Source organism: Meles meles, chromosome 15, assembly GCF_922984935.1.
Source record: "Meles meles chromosome 15, mMelMel3.1 paternal haplotype, whole genome shotgun sequence".
Lineage (NCBI taxonomy): Eukaryota > Metazoa > Chordata > Mammalia > Carnivora > Mustelidae > Meles > Meles meles.
Window position 1 is genome coordinate 1,641,292 of NC_060080.1, and position 25,270 is coordinate 1,666,561.

Genomic DNA, 25,270 nt, shown 5'->3' on the forward strand with positions numbered 1-25,270 from the left:
GCAGTGACAGAAGCAGACGCAAAGCTTCCACTGTGGTCCCAGGCCACCAGTCCGTGTCTCTGCTCTGGGGTTTCTGTCCTCAGGTCCTGGGCCTCCTGCCATCTTCTCCTGCCACTTGTCTTACCAGTTTCCTTATGCTCCCGGTCAGGCCAGGCCCACTGCACCCCAGGGCCTTTGCATACAGTGTCCCTTTGCCACAGCTCTCACACACAGCCAGCTACTGAGAGAGGCCCTTCACTCGGAATCAGACGTGCCCTCCGTCCTGCTCCTGCTTCCCACGGCACTTCCTCAGCCCTGCTCTGTACTGCCCCGGCATCTATCCACGTGTCCGCCTCCAGCAGAACAGATACACAACCAGCCGGCTGACAGGGGTTTCCCAGCGGCAGTCTACACTGCCCAGTGGGCCCTGACCTGTGCCTTACTCTCTGCCATGCCCGTGGCACCTAGCACAGTGCCTGGCCCACAGGAGGCCTGGGGGAAGTTCTCAACAAACATCTCCCCCCCACCCCAGGCCCCACCTGTCCTCCCTCCCCCTGGGCCCACCGAGGAGGACCGGGCAGAAGTCCACGTGCTCTGTGTTTGGAACCACCAAGGAGCAGGGGTCGGAGCCACGACGGGGGAGTTCACAAGGAAGAGTGTGCTTGCGGACCAAGGGCCAGCGTGCGGCTTCGGGGACGGGGAGTCGTACTTCCAGTGCTGCCGGCATAATGCGAGCAGGACCCAGCAAGGACCAGAACGCAGGCTCACGTGCCCGAGGCTGACGTGACACCTGCTCATGGTCACGGTCAGAGCCCCCCAGGCCAGTCACCCAGACGCCATGGTGCGCACAGACAGGTCCGGCCCAGGAGGCAGGAGTGCAGCAGCCCCTCGACGCACGGGCCTCCCTCCTGAGCAGGGACAGAGGCCAGGCGGTACAGGGCAGAGTTCTTGAAAGAACGAGCCAGGAGCCCGTGCAGCATGGCCTTGTTTATTTTATTTTATTCTTCATCTCAGGAGAAAGAGAAGTTACAACTATGGAAACAGATTTTTTTTTTTTAGTGAAACTCCCAACACCCCGAGAGAGCCCAGAGAGAGCAAACAGGGACCGGGCCACCTGCACCCGCGGCAGGACGGCTCCCGCCCAGTGAGGACGGTGTCCCGTCAGCGAGGGGGGACTTCGAGTGGCGTCGCGTCGGCAGAAGCTCCCTCGTTCCCTATAAAGGCTCGCGGGAGAGGCCGGCAATGCCGGTTCTCCCAGACAGGGAGCGACTTTGGAAACTGTCCCCAAGGACCGGCGCGCCGTCGCGGACGGCCAGCGGAGGGTCGGGCGGCGCTAGAGCAGTATATGATACTTCAGCGCCCGGGGCACCCTGTTGATGACGAGCCTCCCGTCATAACTCAGGGAGGCGAAGAGCCAGGGGTCAGCAGAGGACCAGTCCACGGCATACACGCTGTCCTCGTGCTCCTCGTATGTCGCGATGACGCTGTCCTGCGGGGGCTCCTGGCTCCTACAAGGCACCAGAGACATGCATGAGCCGGGCGGCGGGGCATCCTGCCCGGGGCCGGGGCCTTGCTCCCCTCATCCGTGGGACGGGAAGATTGAGGGCAGCTGGTGCTGGGCCGCAGACCCCTCAGGAGGCCGTGAGGAGCCGGGAGAGCCACCCGCCACCTGCCGACCTTGTTCTCTCCAGCTGCAGAAGAGCAGGGCCCGAAGCTCGGGGGACGGTGACCGCAAACACCCACGATGGCTGAGTAAAGGGTGATGAGAAGCCGAAAGGACCCTGGGGACAGCCAGCGCGGCCCCACCCTGCTCAGGGATCCGGAGCTGGCCCGGGGCATGCAGCCTCCCCGGCCTGGGCAGGAAGGGGGTCCATGGTCCTGGTCTCAGACTTTGCGGCGCGATCCGCCAAGGCTCCCATGAGCCTGCAAATCAGAGCGACTGCTCTCCTTCTCTAGGGACCCTGACCTGATGGGGCCAAGTGACACCACGTGAGCCAGGGGTGCACACACGTTCCTGCCAACTCAGACAGGACGTCACGTCGTCCACTCAGAGTGGCACACCCAGAACACACCCTAAGGCCATGGGCTCCCCTTGTCCTTTTCTTCCCATTTCTACTCCACACTCCTGGACTCTCCCCAAGGAGAGAGCCACCCTCCGGGTCCCGCCCCAGCCTCCAGCGCTGTGTCCGGGTCCGCCCCTTCCCGCCCAGCGGACCTGCCGTGCCCACTGGGGCTTGGTTACAAACGCCACCTGAAAATTCTCTTGGGGACTCTGTTCTCCTGAGTTTAGTAAGTCACGTGGACAGACCAAAGGAGCAGGACGCGGGGACACCCATGCTGATGTCGCTGCCTCCCCCCGCCTTCCCCCTGCGAGCCACACAGGTGCCTGCTGTCCCCCCGCAAGGCTGGGCACAGAGAAGCTGGTGAAGAGGTCGGGAAATCATGGCCCCAAAACGATGGCGACCGTGTTTCTAACTGTGCGTCCGCGTGCTTGGACAGAAAACAGCTGTGAAAAGGCCCCAATACGAAGATCTCTTCTCAGACATGAAGTTGGGCCAAGCTTCGGCAGATGCAGGGAGAATTCAGACCACAGGACAGTAAAGAACCTCAAGCAGATGGACAAGCCTGCGGCACGGTTGGGCTCAGCTGATAAACTCAACTGGGGCTTATTCCAGACCTTCCTGCCCTGGGGTCCAGGAGCCGTGAGCCGCTGCATGCAGCTCCCCTCACGAGAAAGAATCTACTCGAAACACAAGGACTGTCCTGTTCTAAAGTCCACGCCACCGACTGAAGACACGAGCTCTCCAGCTTCTTCCTCCGTGCACAGAAGCTGCGGCCACACTCTGCTCATGGCCCGAGGCTCTGATGCGAGCCCTGCACCAGGACACCCCTGCTGTGCGCCAAACAGAGTGGGACCCACATGAGTCCCGGGTCCCCAGGAGCCCCACTCTTCCCAGGGGCATGAGCCCTGGTTTGCAGAGTCAGCCCCTAAACAGATGCAATTAGGGTTGGAGAGTTCGCAGCCAAGAGGCACGACAGCTGAAAGGTTTCCCACATTCCCTCTGGAGCCTCGGGGTGAAGAGTGCCAGGGAACGCATACATTTGGGGCTGAGGGCGCTGGCCTGGAGTCTGCACCCCGCCACAGTGAGGGCCACCGACCACCAGCTGGACACACAGCTCTCATCCCAGCCGGAGATGAGGACACCGGGACTGCCTGTGGCTCACAGAGGCTCGCAGGTTCTCATTACTGCCTGAGCACTCGTTTGAAGAATGAGTGACGGTCTTTAAACTCCCCTGTACGGCGCTCCAGAAGGAGATGGACAGACATCAACCAGGTCCGTGTTTCAGAACCCACACAAGATGGCATGAGCTAACCCACCCCGACCCCCACGCCCCTGTGGCCAGGACCAATGTCCACCAGAACCAGGAGCCCCGAGCCGGGAGTGGACACCGCCCTGACCACACGCGCAGATGCTCCTGACGGGAGCCGCCTCAACCGCGAGGGGGTCTGGGAGGAGTGAGCCCCGCACCACCACTGAGAGCAAGCGCCCTTACTTCTCCTCTGGACGGCGCTCCTCCTGGTCACTCAGGTCATCGTCGTCCACCAGGTGGCCGAAGGGCTCGGACGAGATGGACACCATGTTGGACAGGATGACCCTGCTGTCGCTGCTGCCCGTGAGGACAAGCTGGTCGTGCGAGTGGTTGTAGCGGACGTTCCACACCCTGGAGGCAAGCAGGCAGTTCAGCACCCCTCGGCCCCTCCTGGACGGGGCAGCGCTGGGACCGCGGGCCGTGGACCCCAGACAGCGGGGGCTGACGCGGGAAGCTGCCGGCAGAGCCCGGACTTCCTGCAGGTTTCTCTACGAGCTTCTCTTGGTCCCCGCAAAGACAGACGAGACCAGATAGAAGCACAAACCTCAGAGCGAGAGGAGGGCTTGCTGCTGCCCTCCTCTGCCGCCTGCCTTCCCAAATCCCAATGGCCACAACTGCCCCAGGAGCAAAGGACAGACTACAGATGACCTGGCGACGGAGCCAAACCCCAGGGCAACAGCCACGAGCAGCAGCCACAGGGTCCGGGGCACAGCCTCGCGGCGAGCTCAGTGAGCCGAGCAGAGTGCCGGCAGCCAGCGCGCGGGGTCGCGGAGGATGGCGTCTCTCCTCAGACTGTGCCCACCACAGCAACTTACGGAACCTGGCAAAACTGTACTCTATCCAGCATGCCAGGTTTCTGCACGTCCTGACCACAACCTCTACCTCTGAAACCAAGTGTGTCATATGTTAACTGAACTTAAATTTTCCAAAAAAGGAAAAAAAATTCATGTCCTGAGTGCAGAAACATGGCTTCTGGTAAGTAATTCAAAGAATTTAGGGACACAAACCGGAAAAAGTCAACTCTCCTGGGATGTGCCCACCCTGGCCTGAGCAAAATCTCCTGCCAGCAGTTTTGTTCCTCGTCTTCTAGATGTTTCTTCCACACGCACACACACAAGCAGCAACAACACACACAAGCAGGCACCCACCCTCACGAGCTCACGTGCGCACGGGCAATCCCACACACAAGCAGGCACACACCCTCACGGGCTCACACGGGCAATCACACACAGAAGCATGCACTTACACAAACACACGTGTGCCTCACTGGAATGGACGCTAGCTTCTACCAGGCATGCCGGCCCGGAACGGACCTCTCACCTGCTTTAGCGCAAGTACCCAGCATGCGGTGAGCAGCGCGTGACGTTTCAGGAGTGACAACTGCTCTGGGGCAGCATCTGCCCCCCACACGGAGCCAGTGTCCTCCCCACCCACAGCACCATCCCCACGATGTGAACGCTCACACCGAGCGAGCCCGCGCCCTGCCCATGGGCAGGAGGGCGGTTTCCCGCTCCGCAGTGCGGCCGACAACGCCGCGTGAGCCTCTGCGCACACTGTCTGCATGTATGAACCAGCACAACTGCAGAACACAGAAGCCGATGTTTTCCTTCTTCCTGGTTATAAACCACAAACATTCGGGTTTGGAGTGGGTGCCTCTTTAGGAAAAATGACACCGGGTGCCCTGAAAGATTCACAGCAGCACAAATGAAGCCGGTCTGTGTCTTTCCAAACAGGACAGGCCTTAGCAAAATGGTTGCAAGCCACGCCGCCCCCAACGTGCAGGAGGCCCGTACCAGTGGGAGTGCTGCTCCAGGGTCTTCACGGGCTCCGTGACGTTTCGGGTGTCCCAGAACTTCACCTTGCAGTCGTCCCCGCAGCTGGCCAGGTAGTACTGCTTGTTGGGGTTGAAGTCCAGGTCACGCACCAGCTGCCCATGGGCGTTCTCAATGCAGTATATCTGGCTGTGAGACAGCGAGGGGGGCACACGGGACAGGAAGTGCGTCATGGGGACCCCACGCGGCAGACCGGCCCCGCCTCCTGCTCCCCATCGAATGCCAGCCTCAGGGGACCGCTCGGCCCACCACGGCCGTGCAGGCTGGGGTTCCCCCAAGCGACGGGGCCGGCTTGGGTTCCAGGAGGCCTGGTGACCCTCCCCCTAGTGCCTCTCCCAGGGGGACCCAGCTGAGGCTTCTCCAGGAGCATATCTGTGACTCCCAGAAGCCGTGGGGTGACGCCGGCTCCTGGCTGTCCCGAGGGTGACCTGGCCCCTGGAGAAGACAGCAAGTTAGCAGGACTGTGACAGCGCGAGGCGTGGGAACAGCCGCAGGAGTGCTGCCCGAGTCCCAGAAGGACACGGAGAGAGGAAAGCAAGCGGCCAGCTGCAGGCTGGCGGTACAGTGCTGGTGGTGTCAGGGACACAGACAGAGGGAGGACGGGAACACTGGAAAAGCAATGAAAAGCAATGAGGGGACAGTGTGGGTCAGGGCTGGGCCGTCTGTCCACTCAGCGCCTCACGGAGCACCCCCACAATGGCCCGTGTGCGGGAGACCCGGGGCATCACAGTCAGTCTATCACACGGCTGGTCACGGTGTATGCACGCCCGTAGGCACGCGGCACACACGTGTGCGGACACACACACACGTGCGCGCACGCACATGAGGCACATGCACAGGCATGTATGTGTCCAGTCACGGACACACACACACGAACACCAGTCACGTGCACACACACGTACACCAGTCACATACACACACGTGCACATACACGTACACCAGTCACGTACACACACGTACACCAGTCATGTACACACACGTACACCAGTCACGTGCACACACACAGACACCAGTCACATGCACACACATGTACACCAGTCATGTACACACACGTGCACACACACACATACATCAGTCATGTAAACCAGTCACGTACACACATGTACACCAGTCACATACACACACGTACACCAGTCATGTACACACACGTACACCAGTCACATACACACACGTACACCAGTCACGTGCACACACACGTACACCAGTCACATACACACGCGTACACCAGTCACGTACACACATGTACACCAGTCACGTACACATACGTACACCAGTCACATACACACGCGTACACCAGTCACGTACACACGCGTATACCAGTCACGTACACACATGTACACCAGTCACGTGCACAGACACACGGACACACCTGACCTCCACGGCTCCAAGAGGCTCCTCACGGGTGTGAAATTAGAACATTCCGTCAGTCAAACCCTTCTGATGTCAGAAACCCAAAAGTGCGGGGGGGGGGTGGGCGCAGGTCATCAGGGAGGCTGGGCGAAGGTTGGAACCAAAGTCCCGCACCCGGTCGGGAGGGGGCGAGGCACTGCTGACCATGTTGCTCTGTGTATTTTCTCCCCCAGGTGTGACTTAGTTTCCCCGGCAAGCCCTCCCGCTTCCCAGGCCTCCAGCTGCAGCCGGGTGGGCCAGCAGGTGGCCTGGCTTCCTGTAATCACCCTGCACAGCCCGCCGCCATGCCAAGTGCCCCTCCGCCCTCGAGGCGGGTAAACTCGCTCCCTTCCGTCTTCTCCCATGCCGCACTTCCTGACCCTAAACCACTTTTCTATCTTGAAATGATTTTTACATCCCGCACTTTTCCAATATCCCCCGATCTTTTCCTAAAAGAAGATACCCCAAACCCGGAAGACCTTCCAAGGGAAACTGGCAACTGTACAACACAAAATCCTGGCAGGTTGGGGGGTGCTAGGCAGACAGTCCCACGCGCACTGAGCACTGGCCCAGGGTGCTGTGCGCGCCCTGGGGGTCGGTGATGTCAACACAAAAGCACCTTGGCTGAATAAAACCAAAGCCACTCACAAAAGGAGAAGGAACAGTCAGCAAGGACCCCGCCTGGGGGCAGGGCCAGGGGGATGGGGCACCGCCACCCAGAGCCCGTCTGCTCTCATTGTAGGGGGCGTGTAATGTCCTTTGATGGGTACAGAACCTGCTCGTGTCCTTTAAAGAACAAGGTGCGCACAGGGACTGGCGGCCCGCAGGAGGGGCTCTCCCGTGCCACGTTCCTCGGCCCGGCGCCCTTGGCTCTCCACTTCAGCAGTGAAGCCCCTCGAGCCGATCCACGCACCCTGAGGAAGTGGCAACTGATGATGTATTGGCCGCTGAGCTTTCGGAGAGGCCGTGGACCTAAATTTAAAGCTGTGCCCACCCCCCCCTCAAGGGCAGCACGCGGGACTCGGAGACACTCGTCTCCACAGCCTGGTGATAAATTACTACGTGCTCAGGGGCAAACTGTATCTTAACAGCCGCTGCTCGGTGCCCGTTGCCACGGCAACAGAGGTGCACACCATCAGTCCTTTGCCTATCAAACCACACCTGGAACGGAAAAATCGCTCTTATTTGTTCCATTAGAACTGCTGGCTGCAGCGCATAATGACTTTACATGACAAACCGTGCTTCCCCGAGAGGTGCGGCCCTTAAAGGCACAGCGACTGTCACAGGCAAGTGCACAGGCCTCACCTGGGGCCGCGCCTGCCCACCTATGCTCGCCAATCACAGGGACCAACAAGCCGGCGGTCCCCCCTCCTGGCTGAGATGTTTCAAATCCCAATCCTGATTTTCACTACAACGGCCACCATTCACTCCAGGAACAGCCACACGAGACCAGAAACGGGCAGGGGAGGAACGCTGGGCCCCCATGGGGCTGCCAGCTCAAGCCGGGGCAGAGACACAAAACGAGACATACGCCTTCCTGCACAAAACCAGACGAAGACCGACAAGCTGGGTGTCCCCAGGCACGTGTGACCCGGAACCGCCCCCTCGCGGACAGAGAGGGGCCATCTGCGGGATCACGCCATCACTGACCTCATGCTCCGCGTGTCCCACCCCCGGATGGCCGTGTCATTCGCGGTGGCCACCTGGGTGCCGGTGTGGTGAGGGCTCCACCGTCCAGAGGTAAACTTCAGCTGTCCCTTCCCTTCCAGGGACGCCGAGCTGGCCAGCTGGGAATTGGGTGGTGTGTAAGAAAGGGGAAGAGAGAAAAAACAGGAATGTAAACTTTTTTCTGAACATTTAAGAGGACATCCTATAGTCACAGGATATTATTGAAAATAATTACTGAAAATAATTAAGAAGCTCTGTCTTTGTTTCTTTCCCTTTATTTGCACCTAATTTGGAAAAAACCATGAAACTGAGCACAACAAAAAAGAGAAAGCGTACTGATAGGCCTGTACGGACCAGGACGTGCTAGGCTGTGCCCCCATCCTGGGCTTCACCCGGAAGGCGGCACCGCCCGGCACCTCGCACACGTGGTCACCAAAGCCGCACTCGGGCCGGGCGGTGCGGCTGTTCCAGACACGCGTGCCGGTCAGATGCCAGTCTCGGGACACACGCCTCCCACCCGTGGTGCCCGGCTGAACTCCGGTCTCGGGACACGTGCCTCCCGCTCACAGGCCTCCAGGCTCTTTCTCCAAAGGTTTGACCAAGGCCTCGTGAGACCCACTGGGGCTGTCTCTGGGCCATGTGCTGTGTCCTGAGAGTCAAGGGGCTCCTGGTCACGAGCAGGAAGAATAGCTTCCCGCCACGCGTGTCCCTGCCCACAGGCCCATGTGGCCCTTGATGGAAGATGTCTCACACTGACCACATCATTCTTCCAGTCTGGGGGTCTGGGGGTTGACTCTCTGCCCACAAAGTGACTTCTACAGGCAGGGAGAGGCGTCCGCGGAGCTCTCGGCCACCCGTCCCCTGGGAGCAGCACCCCATTCCCATTACCTTGAACGCCAGCCTCATTCTTTGGAGGAGCCCTGGGTGGGGACTGAGGGAGGTCTGAAGGAGCTGCGGGGGATAGGGAACGTCCCTGTGACCATCCTGGGCCCTGCGGCCCATCTCAGTGCTCTTCGGGGCCCCTGCAGCACAGGGTCAGGGCGAGCCCCCAGACTCGACATGGACAGGCCTGGGGCACCCCCCAGAGTCTGCAGGCAGTGCGAGGGGATTCAATTAGAGCCTTAGGGGAGCGCACCGCCTCCTCTCTGGGGATGCTGGCCCATGTCAGAAAGGTGATGCACGACCCATCTGTTGAGATGGACTCCGAGGGACCCCCTCATTCCAGCAAGCCCTGCAGCAACGGCCGCCCATGCAGGACACACTCCCCTGCCCCAGCCCCTCCGCGGCAAGGTTTCCTGGCTCATCTTGTCCCAGAAAACCCTCCTCCAAAAACACACCAGTTTCCTGCCTTCCTGCCGTGGCGTATCATGCAGGGAGCAGCCATCCCCGAGGAGGCCGGGGGTGCGCTGAGCATGCGGAAAGTCAGAAGTGAAGGTAGCAGGGGTCAGAGGCAGACACACACCCCATGCAGAGAACACAGAGCCTCGCCAGGCTGGGGACGCCGCACCAAGTGCCAAAGCCACCAACACCAGGCCGACAGGGGCGCCAGGAGGTCCTGGAGGCCACTGACAGCCACCAAGGCCAGCAGCGTGGGGCAGACGTGGAGCACAGGGCCTGAGGCCAGTCCTGTGGTGGTGGTAAGAGCTGAGGACAGTGAGTGGTCATGGGGCAGAGTGTCTGGGGGAAGGGAGCCGCCGGGGAGCCAGGACCCCACGGGCTCTCAGGGCGATGTCAGGAACCACCAGGCCCCCACATCTCCCTCCTGTACCTGCCACACCCCCTCGGAGCTTCTCTCGCGCCCCCCAGACCAGTGTCCTCATGGCCCCCAGGCAGGGGTAGGGGCGCCAGGCCATGATGCCCCACACGGACACCCACAAAAGACCAAGCTGACCCCAAGACTCGTCACAAAATTCCCAGGGAGGGCCGTGGCCTGGCTCAGCCTGTCAAGTGCCACGAGGGCCAGTGGACAGCAGCCAGCGGCCGGGGGTGACGCAAAGGGGCAAACTGCCCAATAACCACGCCAGGAGCGGCAGATGCAGGACACAGCTCTGCCCACTCTTCCCCTCCAACTCTCAGTGAACCGGCACCGGGGCCCCTGGGGAGCGCGAGGGTCCGCGGCGGGCAGTCTCACACAGAGCCCGCAGGGGACCCACCAGGCCACAGAGCAAAGAGAACTGCCGACAGGAAACTTGTGACGGGGACCCAGACCCTGGGCCTAGTGAGGATGGTGAGCAGGAGCGATCAGGCAGGAGGCGGAGAGAAACTGCCCCGGAGCGGCGACGGGCATGCTTTCCAGAGAAGCAACACGACCTCGGACGCTAAAAATGGCTCCAAAATGTACGTTAGAGAAACACGCTGAGCTCACGCTTGGCTTGACTATTCTCGCTCGTTTAACCTCCATGTGCACGGTATCAGCTAAGAAATCGTTTCATAGTTTCCCATTATGGAAAAAAATTAAGTCAAACAAAATTCCTACAGGTGCAATTTCAGTTTTCTGAAGATGGAATTAAGTAAGATGAGGGACTGTGAAAGCGCTGGGTATATTTTCTAACTAATCAGCACTCAGTGCTCTAATTAATCGTCTATTAAAAATACCGATTCATCATCAAACTCTTCAGAAACGTAAAAACATCAGGCTGCACCTTCAGAAGACACGTCACATGCCTGCGATGGAGCGACTTTTCTGCGAGGCCGCCATGGGGAAGCGTCACGGCGTGGCCCCCCAGGGTAAGACCTGTGAGCCTTGTCCCCCGGCTGTCAGCACTCGCATCACTGCTGACCCACCAGGACTCCCCGAAGACAAGCATGTCTCCTTCCAGAGCCCACGCCACAAGAACAGCCCCCCGGACGCCGGCTGGTGGAAGCGAGTTAGGGACGAATGAACCCACTGACCAACCGGCAAGCGGCCGTGCAGCCATCAGCAAGTGCATCGAGGGGCCCCCGCCACACTGAGCACAGCAGAGGGACGGGCTGGTGGGGGGTCGGTGGCCTGGCCCACATCTCACCCAGTGCAAGAGGCAGCATTCAACTCTGCTGGTGATGCCAACGGGTCATCAGCTACTGCTGTCCTGTCCCGGCAGAATCACTGCGGGCACAGGACATACACGCTAACACACCCATTTCACAGAGGAGAACAGCAAGGCACAGAGATTTAATAACTGCACATCGACACAGCCAACCCACAGCGGGCCATGGTGAGAGATAACAAGGGGGGTCCAGACACTCCAGAGAAAACTGAGCCAGGCGGGCTGGAGCGGCCAGACAAAGGGATCATGTAGTTTCGGGACCCAGGACAGCCTGTGGGGCTGCAGAGAACTTGAATCAGCAGCAGACAGCGTGGAGGGATTCCTGCCTGAACGAGGCAGAGCCGGAAGACAACCCCGCTGGTCTAGGGGTGGTGCTGGGTGTCAGCCCAACAGGGCGGCGAGGCAATGCAGGCCTGGGGAAGGTCAGCCCGTCGGCACGAGGGCGGGTGGTCGGACAGCCCACGGGAGGCACAGCATCCAGCTCCTCAGGGCCTGCGTGCCCCCTCGCTGGTGTCGGCTGTCAAACAGCAGAGTCCTCCGAGCTGAGGGATGTCCCACGATGACATGATCTGACATTCTCCCTGTCTCCCTGGCTTCGGTGAAGCTGCCTGCCACGCTCAGTGGCCCACGTGCAGGGAAGTGAGGAGCGCGGGCCCTCGGGCCAACCACATCCTGCCATAACCTCGTCCAGAGCGTGGGGCCACCCCCCTCCCTGGCCGAGTCCTCAGATGAGACCCAGCTGCCAACACCTGCACCAGAGCCACGTGAGGGACCTGAGGGTCGCCCGGCTTCCAGGTCCCTGACGTCCTCACAGAGATTGCCCTGACACATGGGGGCCACGGGAAGCAGCCACCTTTGCGGACACCGGTTACAGCCAGAGAAGAGACACAAGTGCCAACCAGAGGAGAGGGGAGACCGAGAGTGAATCCCAGCAGCTCCAGGACGGGCCGGCCGAGCCCCCTGACTTGGCAGCTGGGAAACCTGAGACCCTGAGGGGGTGGGCGCCTCACACTGGGTCACACAGCCGGTGGGGCAGGGGCAGGACCAGCCTCCTGCTTCGACTCCCGGGCTCACTCTAGCACGTGATCTAACTGGGCAATAGAAACTCCGTGCCCCGAGTCCACTGTAGCAACACCCTGAAAGACCTCGCCATCGACGTTTGGAGGCCTGCTCAGGGCAGCGGCACGGCCTATGCGCTACGGTTAAGCAGCCGCGTGTGCTGGCTTCCCGGTGACCGGAGACAGCGCAGCCACGACCGCAGAGAGTGCACTGCGCACAGTCACCTGGTTTTCGACGTTGAGCCCAACTATTCAGGGCCTCCCACCCCAAAAGGTATGACTAAAGCGACCCCACGAGCTGCTCTTCAGTGCTATAACCATCACAAGGCCACGGACAAAGGAGCACGACTCCAACGAACGAAACGCCACGCCTTGTGCTGTCGTGAGCAGCGCACGAGGCCGGAGGCTCCCGAAGACAGAAGCGGCACTGCCTGCCGCCGTGGCCCGGGGTGGCGAGGGTGCCGGGGACCAAAGACACGTGCTGCCCACCTCCAAAGACGATGGAGGAGCCGCTCTGCACCTCCTTGGCAGGAGGGTGGCAGGTGCAGCCACGGCAGGCCCCGGCACTCAGAGTGTGAGAGGCAGGAGCATGCCACACGGCCAAGTCCCACCGACATGCCGGGGCTCCCCAGCAGCCAGCGGGAGTGGCCTGCTCACACGCCAGCCGTGACCACTGCCAGGGCCCCTTTGCTCCTGGTCGGGCTGTGCCACGAGCCCCTGCCCACCCCGGGGAAGGTCGTGGGAGTGTCCCCTACCTCTCTCAGCCGGGAAATTCCAGCCCAGCCTTGAACGTGAACCCCCTGAGCTGGAGCCACAGCTGGTCCCAAGCGACCGAGTCCCTTTGAGCCCGGCTTTGCTCCCATCGCTCCGTCAGGAAATGGAGTTATTCAAGAGCCCACCCGGCAGGGCCACAGAAACTAAGAGACCCCTGAAGAGCGCGGCCGACACGCAGAGCTCCAGTCCACCTTCGGGGGTGGGCGGAAGGCAGGGGCCGCTGCTGTCTTCCGGGGTGCAGGTGAGTCACAGGAGACGACGGAGCCGGTGGGAGCAGACCCGGCAGGAGCGCCCCAGCCCATCACTGCCCTCAGGACGTGCAAGGAAAGGGGAGGAAGGGCCAAGCAGCGGGGAACAGGGACAGCCGGTGCAGGACCCCCCACTGCCAAGGCGTGTGGAGAGGGGTCTGCAGGGAGGCCGAAGTGGGTCCTGCCATCCCCCTGCCCGCATCCCAAGCTTCCCCAGGTCCGGGGGTGGGCGTCCCCGGCTCCTGGGCGTGGCTGCATGGGCTCCACAGCTTGGTGGGCCGGCCCGGCAGCTCCCACGCCCCACCGGGGACTCTGTTCCCCGCCTCCGGCACTGGCCTCCCGGAAGCCAGCGCCCTCCTGTCTTCAGGAGATGCACACAGGGCGTTAGACAGCATCACAGGTGAGGGGATCTGAGGTCATTTTACATTTATTTTTAGTGTATTTCAACCAGGACTCTATTTGCAGAAAGAACAGAACTAAAAGGGCTTTTCCCCTTTGCTGCACCAAAACCTAAGCTGTCTTTGCAGAGGAAAGGGTGTGTGCTGTACCCACAGCTGCGGGCTTGACCTCGGCTCCATACTCAAAACAGGAAAGGTCACGCGTGCAGATTTAAATTTCCTCTCTGAGACGGATGAGAATAGAGAAATGGTTCCACCGCGCCAATTAGACTCTGGCGATCCGGCGGAAAGCGCGATCTAATTACAGCTGATTAGCGAGGGGACGTCTTTGAGGAGAGTAACAAAGGCTGGAAATGCTGGAAGCGCGGCCATGACGACACGCGTCTCCCCGCGTCGAAGGCGACCCTCACCTGCCGGCGGAGGCTCGACTGAAGCAGGAGGTGTGCGCAGACGGCTCTCCTGGGCCTCAGTTTCTCTCCTCTCGACCTCTGGCCCTGGCACCAGGATCCCGCTGACCTGACCCTCACCCAATCCATTTTCCACCGTGCACTCGCGCACTCCACGCGCCCCATCGCTCCCTTCCTCCTTCGGGCCGTCCTTCCACGCCCCCGTCCTCCCCCCGCCACCCAGCCAGCCATCTGTGGGTCGCGCACGCTTGCCACGCCCCGGGCCCTATGGGGCAGGCTGCCCCCATGACACCCACTGTGACATCGCCCAACTGTGTCAATGTGGAAACCTGTCCCGGCTCTCCAGCTACGACAGAGTCTCAGGCCAGGCCACCTGCCCACGTCACGGGGGAGTGAGTGGCTGAAACGGGACCTGAGGTCGTGGCTCAGAAGGCTGCCTGGGCTCCCGCCACGGAGCCACGGCCTTCATCCCCCTCCCGAGCCTCGTGCCCACCGCTGCCCCCTTCACTGGGGTGGCTGGCCCATGCCTGTCCCAGCCCATCACCGCAACGCCAGCAAACTGGAATTCCGTCACCTCTGCCCTGCAGACCTCACACTGGGAGGTGAACCACAGGAAGGCGGAGGCTGTGTGTCCGCATTCGGAGTCCGGCCCCACTGAGGGGCACGTGTCCCACTCCCCGCAGCGGCTGCTGTGTTCCCTTCAGCATGCTTGGTTTGTCAGACGTATGATTCACTCTATCATCCGCTCTTACTAGAAAAAAATCTTTTGAGAGCTTGAGAAGCAAACGCTTGCCCGACACCAACAGCCAGCCTGATCTGTATTTGATGGTTCCGAGACCTAGCGGAAGGCCAAAGAACCCTCATTGTCTCTGGTATTTATAAAATCAAAGCTGTTTGTAGCTATTATGCTCCTTAAGATACACAACTTAGGAAACTACCCCATGTTTTCTTGACGATTACAGTTTTTTAAACGACCATCCCAAAGCACACTGCAGCAAAGAGAACGTCCGCGATGCAGACGGCGCTCAGCTACATTGAATGCCTTTTCCCGAGGCTCAGCAGAAAACCAGCTCCCACGGAAAACCTGTTCTCCGTGGACCAGCTTGACGAAACCCAGTCAACACCCTATTTACTGGGTTTGCTGCAAACAAGTGTTCACTGTTCCAACACTCACGTCTACCCCCCGCTGTGACGGTGGCCACCAAAGACCGGTGAGAACCGAGGCTCTGGACATGCAGTACACGCGTGCCGGGGCCATGACAAGCCCACCATGGGGCGGGGGGGGGGTCAGGAGTGCAGCCGCAAACCTGTCCCTCAAACCGCACCTTCTCCAGGACCTCCCTGGCTCCTAAGGCCTTCCTTCTTCTCAACTGTCAAGTGAGGGAGCTGACTTCTGTGACCCCGAGGTCTGTGTCTTTACGTGGCCTGCTTTAAAATCAGTGCCTTTCTTACGTGGACTGCTGCAAAATCATGCGGGACGAAGTTGTCAACACACCGTATGAGCCCCCTCGCAACTGAGAAGGCACACGGTGGGGGCCTGGGGACCTCGCGGACCCTCCGGCCGTGCCCTCAACGCTGGCCGTCCGCGCTTGCTGAGGGAGCACGTGCCCATGCGACAGGCTCCACGTGCGCCCGGCAGCTGGGTGCTCGACCTTCCTCTGCATCAGGCAGGGAAAGAGCTGCTAGGTCAGTGGGGACCTGGGATGTCAGACGAGATAAAGGAGGACAGCCCCGTCTGGGGGCCCATCGAGGGCAGCAAATGTCCCCTCTGGTGGGGATGCTGACGGGGGGGAGGCTGTGTGCATGCGAGGCCAGGAGAAGCTTCTGTGCCTCACCTTTGTCGTGACCCCACGAAACCACTCTGAGAATGAAGTCTGTGTGGAAAAAGACCTTTCCTCTGCAAGCGGCCCCGCGGAGAAAACAGGGCAGAGAGCAGGGGACACGGCGTGGGAAGGCCCCTCGTGTGGGGCGGGTCCCATCCTCCCACACCCATCTGGGCAGACCTGCCGCGCTGCCCCGGGGGGCTGGACACGAGGTCTCACGCGGGCCCCATCACCCCAGGGCAGACTTGGGTGAGCCCCTGCAGCACTCACGCCGGTGAGGGAACGGGCACCCCCGACCCCAGACAGGAAAACAGCTTCCGTTCCCCTCGGGGCCACACGTGGAGAACAGTGGGCCGGGCGTGAAGCGTGGTCACGGTGTGGCAGGCAACACACAGGCTCCCAGGAGGACAGGGCACCTGGGGGCCTGGCCCGCTCGTCCTGAGGGCAGCTCCTGTTCCTGCCCAGCACTCTCTGCCCCACGAACAAACGCATGTTTTGTATTTCCAGGCACAGCGGAAGTGGCCCGAGCTGCTCTGAATAACTTTCCTGCCACCGCCAGCCGCCCCCACACCGATGCGCAGTCGCTTCTGCCATAGGTTTTAGCCCTCATGTCACGGCATTTCTGCAGGAGCGCTGCGTCCTTGAAGCCCATCCTCCTTCTGAGAGGCGTTCTGGGACATCAGTGCCTTCAGGCCCCGTGTCCCTGGGTGGGGGACACCCTGGGTTCACCCTCGAGAAGGCCCCGTGCTGACGCACGGCCAGAAGGAAGAGGACGGCCGAGTCTCAAGGCACCCGTCTTCTCTGCGCTCTGCTGCTCGCGGCACCTGGAAAGCTATTTATTTCCACAGCTACTGAGAGCTGCGAGGGCCCGGAGACGGATGAGCACACTCCGAAACAGGGAGGCATCCCCTCTGCCTTCATCGGGGCCGGGACCCCGTGCAACCTCCCCCTGCAGACCTCCCCTGGGCTCTGCTAATGATTATAAATGGCAAAGAACCTCCAATTTAATTGCAAAAGGTAATGATGCAGCGAGCATAAGATTAGATTCACCACAGAAGGCAATATCCTCCGACGGTAAAAAAAAGACGGAGGAGCTGGGTGTGGAGACGGCCGGAATCGATAGGAAGGTTTCGGTATTAAATACCACGGCCGAGGGCCGCAAAGTGGTATTGACAGAAGTGCTGAGGGCAGATAAAAACGAAGGAGAGAAAACTAAATTGGTCTCTGCAGAAAATAAGTTACAGATTAATCACCCTACCATAAAATCATTCCGAGACGGCCGAGGGTCTGCAGAGAAGCCCCGTCGGCTTCCAGGACGGGCTGTGCACACACAGGGCTCTCCTCCTCCCTGGCCCCTCCCGCCCGGCAAGGCTCCCCGGCCCACGGCTCCCCCCTCAGCATCTCCGTGACCTGCACTCCATCAGGACAGCACTGTGCCCTTCCCGTCTCTGGTCTCTGGCTATACAGGGGCACCCGCGAGAGGCGAGTCGGTGGGGGATGGGAGGGCGCTTGCAGCCGACCAAGACTCAGACTCCGAGGCCGGCTCCCAGGAGTGTCCCGCACCGTCTCCCCCCAGAGCTGTGCCCCACGCACTGGGTGGCCCTCCACTTTCCTGCTGCACTCTAAAATCTGGGTGAAATTTGCATTCTACTCTGTGATATACAAATACATCCTTTTCTCAATAAAAATACTGATGCTTTCCCTTAAATAGTACTCACACACTACAAGGACAGACCAACTCTTAAGCTCACATTGAAGGCCAGGAGACTCCCTTCTGACCGTGTGGAGTTTTGAGACACTAACACGGCACTTCACGTTCTAAAGGGTCTGACTTTGAAGCCATGTACCAGTGACGATCATCATTCTTCACGCTATCTCCACCGCCTGCCCGAGAGGATTTAATACCAAGACATACCTCGAGGGAGAAGAGCTAAAGCCGCGTCATGGGAACAAAGCCACGTGCAAGGAGCCACCACTACAGAGATCCATCCCACAGACGCTGCCCCGTCCCTCTTGCTACGCGTGGCTGTGTGGCGCCCTCGGTACCAGGGACACCACAAGCTCTGTCAAGGCTCTAGATTTTTGTCTCTGAAGGCGTTACTTGGATGTAAACCAATGCAACGAGGTCACGAACGCAATAAAAGTCACGATTTCAAGTGGAAATTCTAAGGACTCAAACACGAACTCTACCCATCAGCAGCACGTCTACCGAAGGCCAAGGTCCTGGAGGCGACGACCACCAGAAAGCAAAACAGGTTCCCAAGAAAGCTAGCGCTGACCCCAAAATGTTGTGAGACACGCCGCCTGCGGGGAGCTGTGAGGACCTAGGCACTCCCGTCCTCCGAAACGGAGCCCCGAGGGCGAGGTGTGGGTCCCGCAGCTCAGGCAGGAAGGTGCTCCATGGCGGCCCCCGGCCACACCCACACGGTCTGATGACTGCGGCCACCGGAAGGCCCACGCGTGCCAGTGAGGGAGGATCCGCTGATGGGCCACGGGGGTGGGGGTGTCACAGGACACAAGGGGGTCAAGGCCCCAGGGTGGTCACAGGGGGATCATAGGCCACGGGGGTCAGGGACTGTGGGGGAGCGGGGCCGAGGACCACTGCCATTTTTCCAACTCACACGGAAACTGGAAAGAAGATCTTCAGCACCATGAAACTGTGTTTTATGACCACTCCTACCCAAAAGGTGACTGTAACCAGACTTCGAAAACCTGGTCACTGAAAAGACTTGAAACAAGAGAGTATATGTCAGAATATCCCACTGACTCTTCTGGACAAATCGCGTCCAAGGGTGGGTTTTGTCAACCCTCAGTTCTGTGTCCTGTCTGCAGGGCCCGGAGGCAGCCTCCCCCGCAGAGCCCGTCGTGCAGTCCTCCGACCAGCAATTCCGCCCGTTCATCAAGTGCTTCACAACTAACGTCAAGATTCCAAGTGTATACAAACCAAGAATTGTATTCTGAATTCAGCCAAAAGGTCCAATTAAAAAAACACAAACCATGAAAACCGTAAGCTTGTCACTCACCACGGCCTGGCTGGAGCTCTCCTGCAGGTCCCACAGCAAGATGTGGTTGTCCGCAAGCGAGATGACCTTCTTCCCGTCCCCCGTGGGCTCCCACGTGACACTGCAAGGAAGAGGAGGACTCTCGTGAGTAGGACGTTGCAAGCCCCGGATGTCTTTGTGGCCGAGAGCCGCTGCGCGCATCCTTCCCGGGCAGCGAGGCTCTCCCGAGCGCACAGTCACGGCTGATGCCCACCACGGCAGGACTCCAGACGGCACATGTGTGTGCGGCACTGTGTCCCCTCCCGCCGAACGTCTGTGTCCTCCCGACTCCGCTGAGGTCGGGCGGTTAGGAGGTTAGGAGGCCAGGCCTTCGGGGTGTTCGGGGCCACAGGAGGTGGGGAAGGCAGGCCTGTGCCTTGCTGTCTGTGGAGTCTCTTTCCCTCCCGCCCGCCGCACGGGCACATGGCGGCGTCTCTTTCCCTCCCGCCCGCCGCACGGGCACACGGCGGCGTCTCTTTCCCTCCCGCCCACCGCATGGGCACACCGCGGGAGGGCAGCTGTCTGTAAGCCAGGAAGAGGGCTCTCACTAGATCGCGACCATGCGGACCCCCCAACTCCGACTTCCAGCCCCCAGAATCATGACAAGTAAGGTCTGCGGTTTCAGGCCCCAGCCCAAGGGGCCCTGCAGTGTCTGCCCGAGCTGACGCGTCTTCCCGGGGACTAAGGAATGGAGAACTAACTATCAGCGCCAAGAGGACAGGACGCGGCCCGCTGGGGGCCCGGGTCTCAAGGGGGCCCGGCAGGGACGCTGCCATTTGGGGCAGAATGCCCACATCCTCTGTAGCCCAAGGAGTGGTGGCGATGGGAGGGTTCCGTGTCTGCCCTGCCTGTGACGTCATATCCCCTCCTCAGGGGTCGGCCAGTGGGAACCCCGGCTTCCTTCGACCAGCGGAAGCCACCGCACCTGATACAGGGCCTGCCTGAAGAACCAGTGGGACGCACAGACCCCGTCACCTCCGCGGGACAGCCCCGGAGTCCGTCACACGGTGGGTTTCTACGCCTGCTGATGAGGTCCCAGCAGGCTGTGAGCAGCGTCTCGCTCATGTCGCATAACCCAGGAGGGGCTGCAGCCCCGAGGGAACACCCTGCGGCTGCTGCCGCTGCTGAGCCCAACCCTGACCCACGGCGCCCCTCCCTTGCACCGCCTGCCCACGCTGTCAGTGCGGTTGGTGGCGCTTGTAACACGAGTATCACCCAAAACCACGGTTTCTTTCTCCTTTTTAGTGTAAGAAACACGGGGCTCACGGCACTCTCACCACAGGTGTCTCGCCCCTCCACCGCACGGAGCTTAGCGCATCTTTTCTGAAAAACGCACAATACCTAGTGCGCAAAACAGACCCAACAGCTGGGAGGGAAGAGATCCGGCTCGGAAATCCGCGGCTCCTGTTTTGTTACGATACCAGTGAATCCTCATTTGAAAACACCTGTTGACAGCAAGACACTCACGCTCCCCCTGGTAGCCCGTTTCCGCGGGTGACTGTGCAGGGTCCACAAAACGGACGGGAAAGCCAAGGAGAAGTGCAAGGCCGGAAAGGAGAAGGGCAGCTCACAGGCCTGTCCAGGCGTGGAACGATGCACGGACCTGCCCTCAACCCTTCCTGGCTTAGCTCAGTGGCTGCAACAAATGCCCCCAGACCGGGCTGCCCAGACAACGCACATTTACCCCGCACGTTCTGCACACCGCGGGAGGCCAGCACCCGAGATCAGGGTGCCAGCGTGGTGGTGTTCTGCTGAGGGGTCCTCTCCCGGCTCGCGGAAGGCCACTTTCTCCCCGTGTGCTCAGCGTGGCGGAGAGGCAGCCAGCGTGCCTCTTCCAAGAGCACTGACTCCACGGCCAGGGTCCCGCCTCCAGGCCCTCGTTACCTCCCAGAGGCCCCACCTTCTCACATCGACACCCTGGACATCAGCATTTCAACATACGAATTTGTGGGCCCCAAAATGCAGTCCATAGCGCCATACACTGGGAGCGGAACGTTTAGGACGCCGTGCCGGGGTCCCAGAGCAGCTCTCATTCATAACCTAAATGCCCCAGCACACATACACGCACGCACCAGACGTCAGGATGAGGAGAGCCGCACGGCCATGGGGCGACCCCAGGGACAGTGACTGCCCCATCCAGCGCTAGCCAGACCACGGTCTGAAAGGCGGTAACACACATGTGTGGACTGCCGCACGGAAAGCCAGAGATTTCCAGTAACTCGCAAATCACAGCGTAGCAAGGAGCAGATCTGATGCCAAAGACTGACGACCTTCTCGTTGGCCTGTGGTTTCCCTGGCCGGGCCCAAGGCTTCTGGAGAGCAGGCCTGGCTGGTGAGAGTTCGTTCCACTACCCACAGGGCACAGCAGTGTCTGAGCCACGTGGCCCGTGATCAACGCTGGCTCATGGGTTCCGAGGGACAGTGAGGAAGGCAGGTCAGAGCGGAGATGCCGCGTACGAAAACGAGGCCCTTTCCAAGTACATTCAGCGAGCTGCCGGTGCAGGAGGCCCGGGAACACAGCCAACAGCCCCGAACGAGGAAGAGCATGAAGGCGTCCCAGCGATCCAAACCCTCCGCTGAACCTTGTGTGTTTATTTTCTGTTTGAAACTGCGCTGTCTCCCGGGCCCTTCCTCAGACCTCCCTTTCCCCTCCATCTTCCCACTGTTCTAACGTGGTCGGTTAGGGGGCCCAAGACCACAGAACGAACCCATGAAGCTGTAAAAACTGATACCCACAGCAGAGGGGAGGGGGGAGAGGAGGAGTGAAGGAGGGGGAGTAAAGGAGGGGGGAAGTGAAGGAGGAGGGAGGAGGGAGGGAGGAAGAAAGGTGATGGAGGAGGGTGGACAGAGGGAGGGAGGAAGGAGGAGGAGGAGGGGAAGGAGGGAGGGAGGAGGGCGGGGAGGGAAGAAGGAGGACGAGGGAGAGAAGGCCATGAAGACTCATACACATTTGCCTGAGGATCGATTCCAAAACTCGGGGGAAAGCTGTGTGGAAACTAAGTCACAGGCTCGCTCCGGACCCCGGATCCGACAGGGTGTGGTGAGGACGCGGCGGGCTTCGGAGAAGGTCCTTCCTCCGAACACGGCAGCAGCACTTACCCCTTCTCCCCCCGCCTAGAGAGAGCCGTCGTCTTGGTCTGGCTCCTCCAGGGGTGGAAGGAAAGGCATGAGGAGGGAGGGGGTGTCCTGTGGGGAACCACGGCTCGCCATCCCTCCTGCAGCGTCGACACCCACCGGCTTCCGTCCACCTTGCACGGGCCGCGAGGTACCTCTCTGGGAACCGGCCTACGTGTGTCAGCAAAGTCATCAGAGCAAACAACCGAATGAATTTCAAGCAGCCACAGAAGTAACTTTCCTATCCAAAAAGGAAAAATTTGTGATAGTTTAAAAATATGTTTAAAAAGCCTTAAAGTGCACAGGAAGGAGTAATGGCTTGTGATAGGAGACAGCCTGCTCTCGGGTTCTTACGGGGGGGGGGGTGTTAAGAAAACCACAGTGAGTATAACCAAGGACAGCAGCAGCAAACACGGGCCCCAGGGAAAACGATTCGCAGCCGGTGCCCCAGCTGAGCCGGAGGAAGGGCCCTATGTCCTCCCGCAGACAGAAACCCCCGGCCTGGGCTGGGGCCACACTGAGGAGAGCCTTATTCCTGCCGGAGCCCTGTGAGACCCACTTCCAGGAGAGGCTGAGCTTCTAGAAACACAGCTGCAGGCAGTTCTGTATCTTCGGAGGCGTTAGGGCAAGTCCCGACCCCATCGTGGCTCTGCGGAGCCCCCATCTCCCAGCAGGGGTGAACTCACGAGGGTCTGAATAGAGACCTGAGGCTGCGGGAGGCTGCTTGCTCCCCTGCCAGAACCAGGACCGAAGCCGGAAGGAGCAAGTCACTTCAAGAAAACAAACTTTTGCAGATTAGGACGGGAGAGGCCGGCCACAGGAGGCCGGAGGGGCTCGGCCGAAACACCGCTTCCTCCGGGGAGGCCGCTCCGACTGCCCTTTGTCCTGGAGCAGCAGCCCTCAGTCACTCACGCCCGCTTCCCCGCGGGAGGACAGACCCGGCAGGAGCCCAGGCTCACCGGCAGGGCACCCGCTGACCCCCGCAGCAGAGGCACCGCATGAAGTAGTGCTGGAACGAAGAGGGACGAAGCATTAGTAACGCTTCCTCCCGGCCGCGGCCCAGAGCCCCTGACAATGCGTGCAAAGTAAAACTGGAAAGGGTTCCAGTCACCAAGCACACGCAGCGAAGACCGGTCCGTGCTGGAGCCCGTCTGAGAGGGCTCGCTGCCCAGGCGCGTTCGGACCTGGTCAGGAAGAGGTGCCCCTTGCTCAAGACTCTGCTGAGCTCGAGGCACAATCAGCCCCGCGGTCGCCCCCCTGGCCCACGCGCCCCTCCTCCCACGCCCCCTCCAGGCAGTGGACTACTGGGCTTCGCTCCCAGCTGACCAAACCGAAACTGGGTTGCCCAGCCTGCCCCCCGCAGCCCCATGCCAACCCCCTGGGCATCTCCGCCCGTGTGCCACGCCACCCCAAACTCCAAATGTACCACACAGTACACGCTTCTCTGCTGCATCCCCGGGGTTACGACTCTCCCGTGGGCAAAACCGTGGGAGTAAGTTTTTTACAACTACCCTTCTCAGATTCCACATAAAAAAGCAATAAAGCGTATTAAATTTTATTTTTAATGTCTGACTTCTTGCTTTTATACAAATCAGACCCAATTTGCCCTTGGTTTCATGAAAATCTTAGAGCTCCTGCTGGGAAATGCCGTCTCTCTGGCTCCTACTTTCCCCACGAACTCTGCAAAATCACCTGAAAACATGGCCCAAGAGCCCATGTTTAACCCATCTCTGGGCCTGTGTCTGGCTTCCCAGCATCAAACTATGAAAATGGGACAAGGTCTCGTTCTTACAGAAATACCATCCTGGGGTGCCTGGGTGACCCAGTCGGTTCAGTGACTGCCTCGGGCTCAGGTGGTGATCCTGGAGTCCTGGGATCGAGCCCCACGTCGGGCTCCTGCTCTGCCCTCTCCCCTCGCTTGTGTTCTCCCTGCTCAGTCTCTCAAATAAATCAATCTAAGAAAGAGAGAAAGGGCGTCCAGACAGTTTTAGCTCAACTACCACCACGACTGGGAGACTGGCCTCAGCAAAGCCGTGGCAGTGACGTTTGGAGCACTTGTTACGTGCCGTGTGTACACAGAATACTGTCAGATTTGGGTTCTGAGCTCCTATCTGTCCAAGCAACCCCTGTTTCTAACCACAGTGGTGCAAGGATCCAGGCCCTGCAGGCAGAGTCACGTGGCCCATCAAGCTAGTCTGCCACGTACATGACAGTCAACAGCCAGTCAACACGACATGAGATCCATCTGTGGCTCCTGCCACGGCTGCTCCGCCCACAGACACGGCTCCAGAACGCCTCCCACTGCACACAGCCTCCCAAATGGGCAAGCGTGGCACCCCCCTAATGCAACGCCCGCTCCCAGAAGTCAGTGCAACAGACGTGCTCGGCCGTGAAACCCCCACCTTAGACGGCCCCATCCTTGCGGGTTCCGGCACAGGGAGCTTCCGGGCCCATCAGAACCCCCGCCTGCCTGCTCCGGGGGTGGCTTTAAGGACTCCAGGACCCCCTCATGAATTCCGGCAGACTGGAGCCCCCCGTCAGGGCTGCAATCCTGCAAAGGCGGGAGGCTCGCGACAGGGTGAAACAGTGTTCGCCCGAGCATGTTTTCAGGGTAACAGGCATTTTGTGAAACTTTCGTTAGGGTGCACATATACGTATGTATTGGGGACGGTCATCATGTAAAACGACGTCTTCCTGATTTTGAAATTTGGAGAATGCTGCTTCCGACCACTGACGATGGTCTTTTCTAGCAATTCCAAGCACCTGGGTGAAACCTTCTCTGCAGCGCACCGTCCTCTTTTTACCTTTCCGGGAGTGCCCCAAACACGCAGCCTGGCGAGATGACCCACCCCATGCCCGTCTGGCACTGTGGCACGTTCCCACGCCTCTGGGGACAGAGCTGGTGCCCCATGTGAAACGGCCTACATCACTGGTCTTTACTGGGTTACTTGTAGGACCACAGAGTGTGCAACCTTAGCCACTGCCCGTGTGCTGCCGGCACATGCTTCACGCTCCCCTCGACCTGGGCTTGAGCGGCAGGTGCGCTCACAAGTAACACGGTCACTGTTAAACAGCCCTATGTGCGTGCGGAAAGCTCTCTCCCCTGCGGGAAACACACGAACCGCAGCCCCTGCCTTCCTG

General features: G+C 60.2%; 1 protein-coding gene across 5 annotated transcripts in view; it reads right to left on the reverse strand.

Annotated features, from left to right (window-relative positions):
- Positions 1–953: 953 nt before the first annotated feature.
- Positions 954–25,270, reverse strand: part of EIPR1 (EARP complex and GARP complex interacting protein 1) — a 123,586-nt gene continuing 99,269 nt past the window's right edge. For all 5 annotated transcript variants that reach the window (XM_045979272.1, XM_045979271.1, XM_045979275.1 and 2 more), the window contains 5 exons: positions 18,998–19,097; positions 8,223–8,359; positions 5,145–5,312; positions 3,535–3,702; positions 954–1,487 (listed from right to left, as the gene is read on the reverse strand). In XM_045979272.1, coding sequence (XP_045835228.1) covers positions 1,313–1,487; positions 3,535–3,702; positions 5,145–5,312; positions 8,223–8,359; positions 18,998–19,097 — 748 coding nt within the window. In that variant the 3' untranslated portion in view covers positions 954–1,312. The remainder of the gene's footprint in view (positions 1,488–3,534; positions 3,703–5,144; positions 5,313–8,222; positions 8,360–18,997; positions 19,098–25,270) is intronic.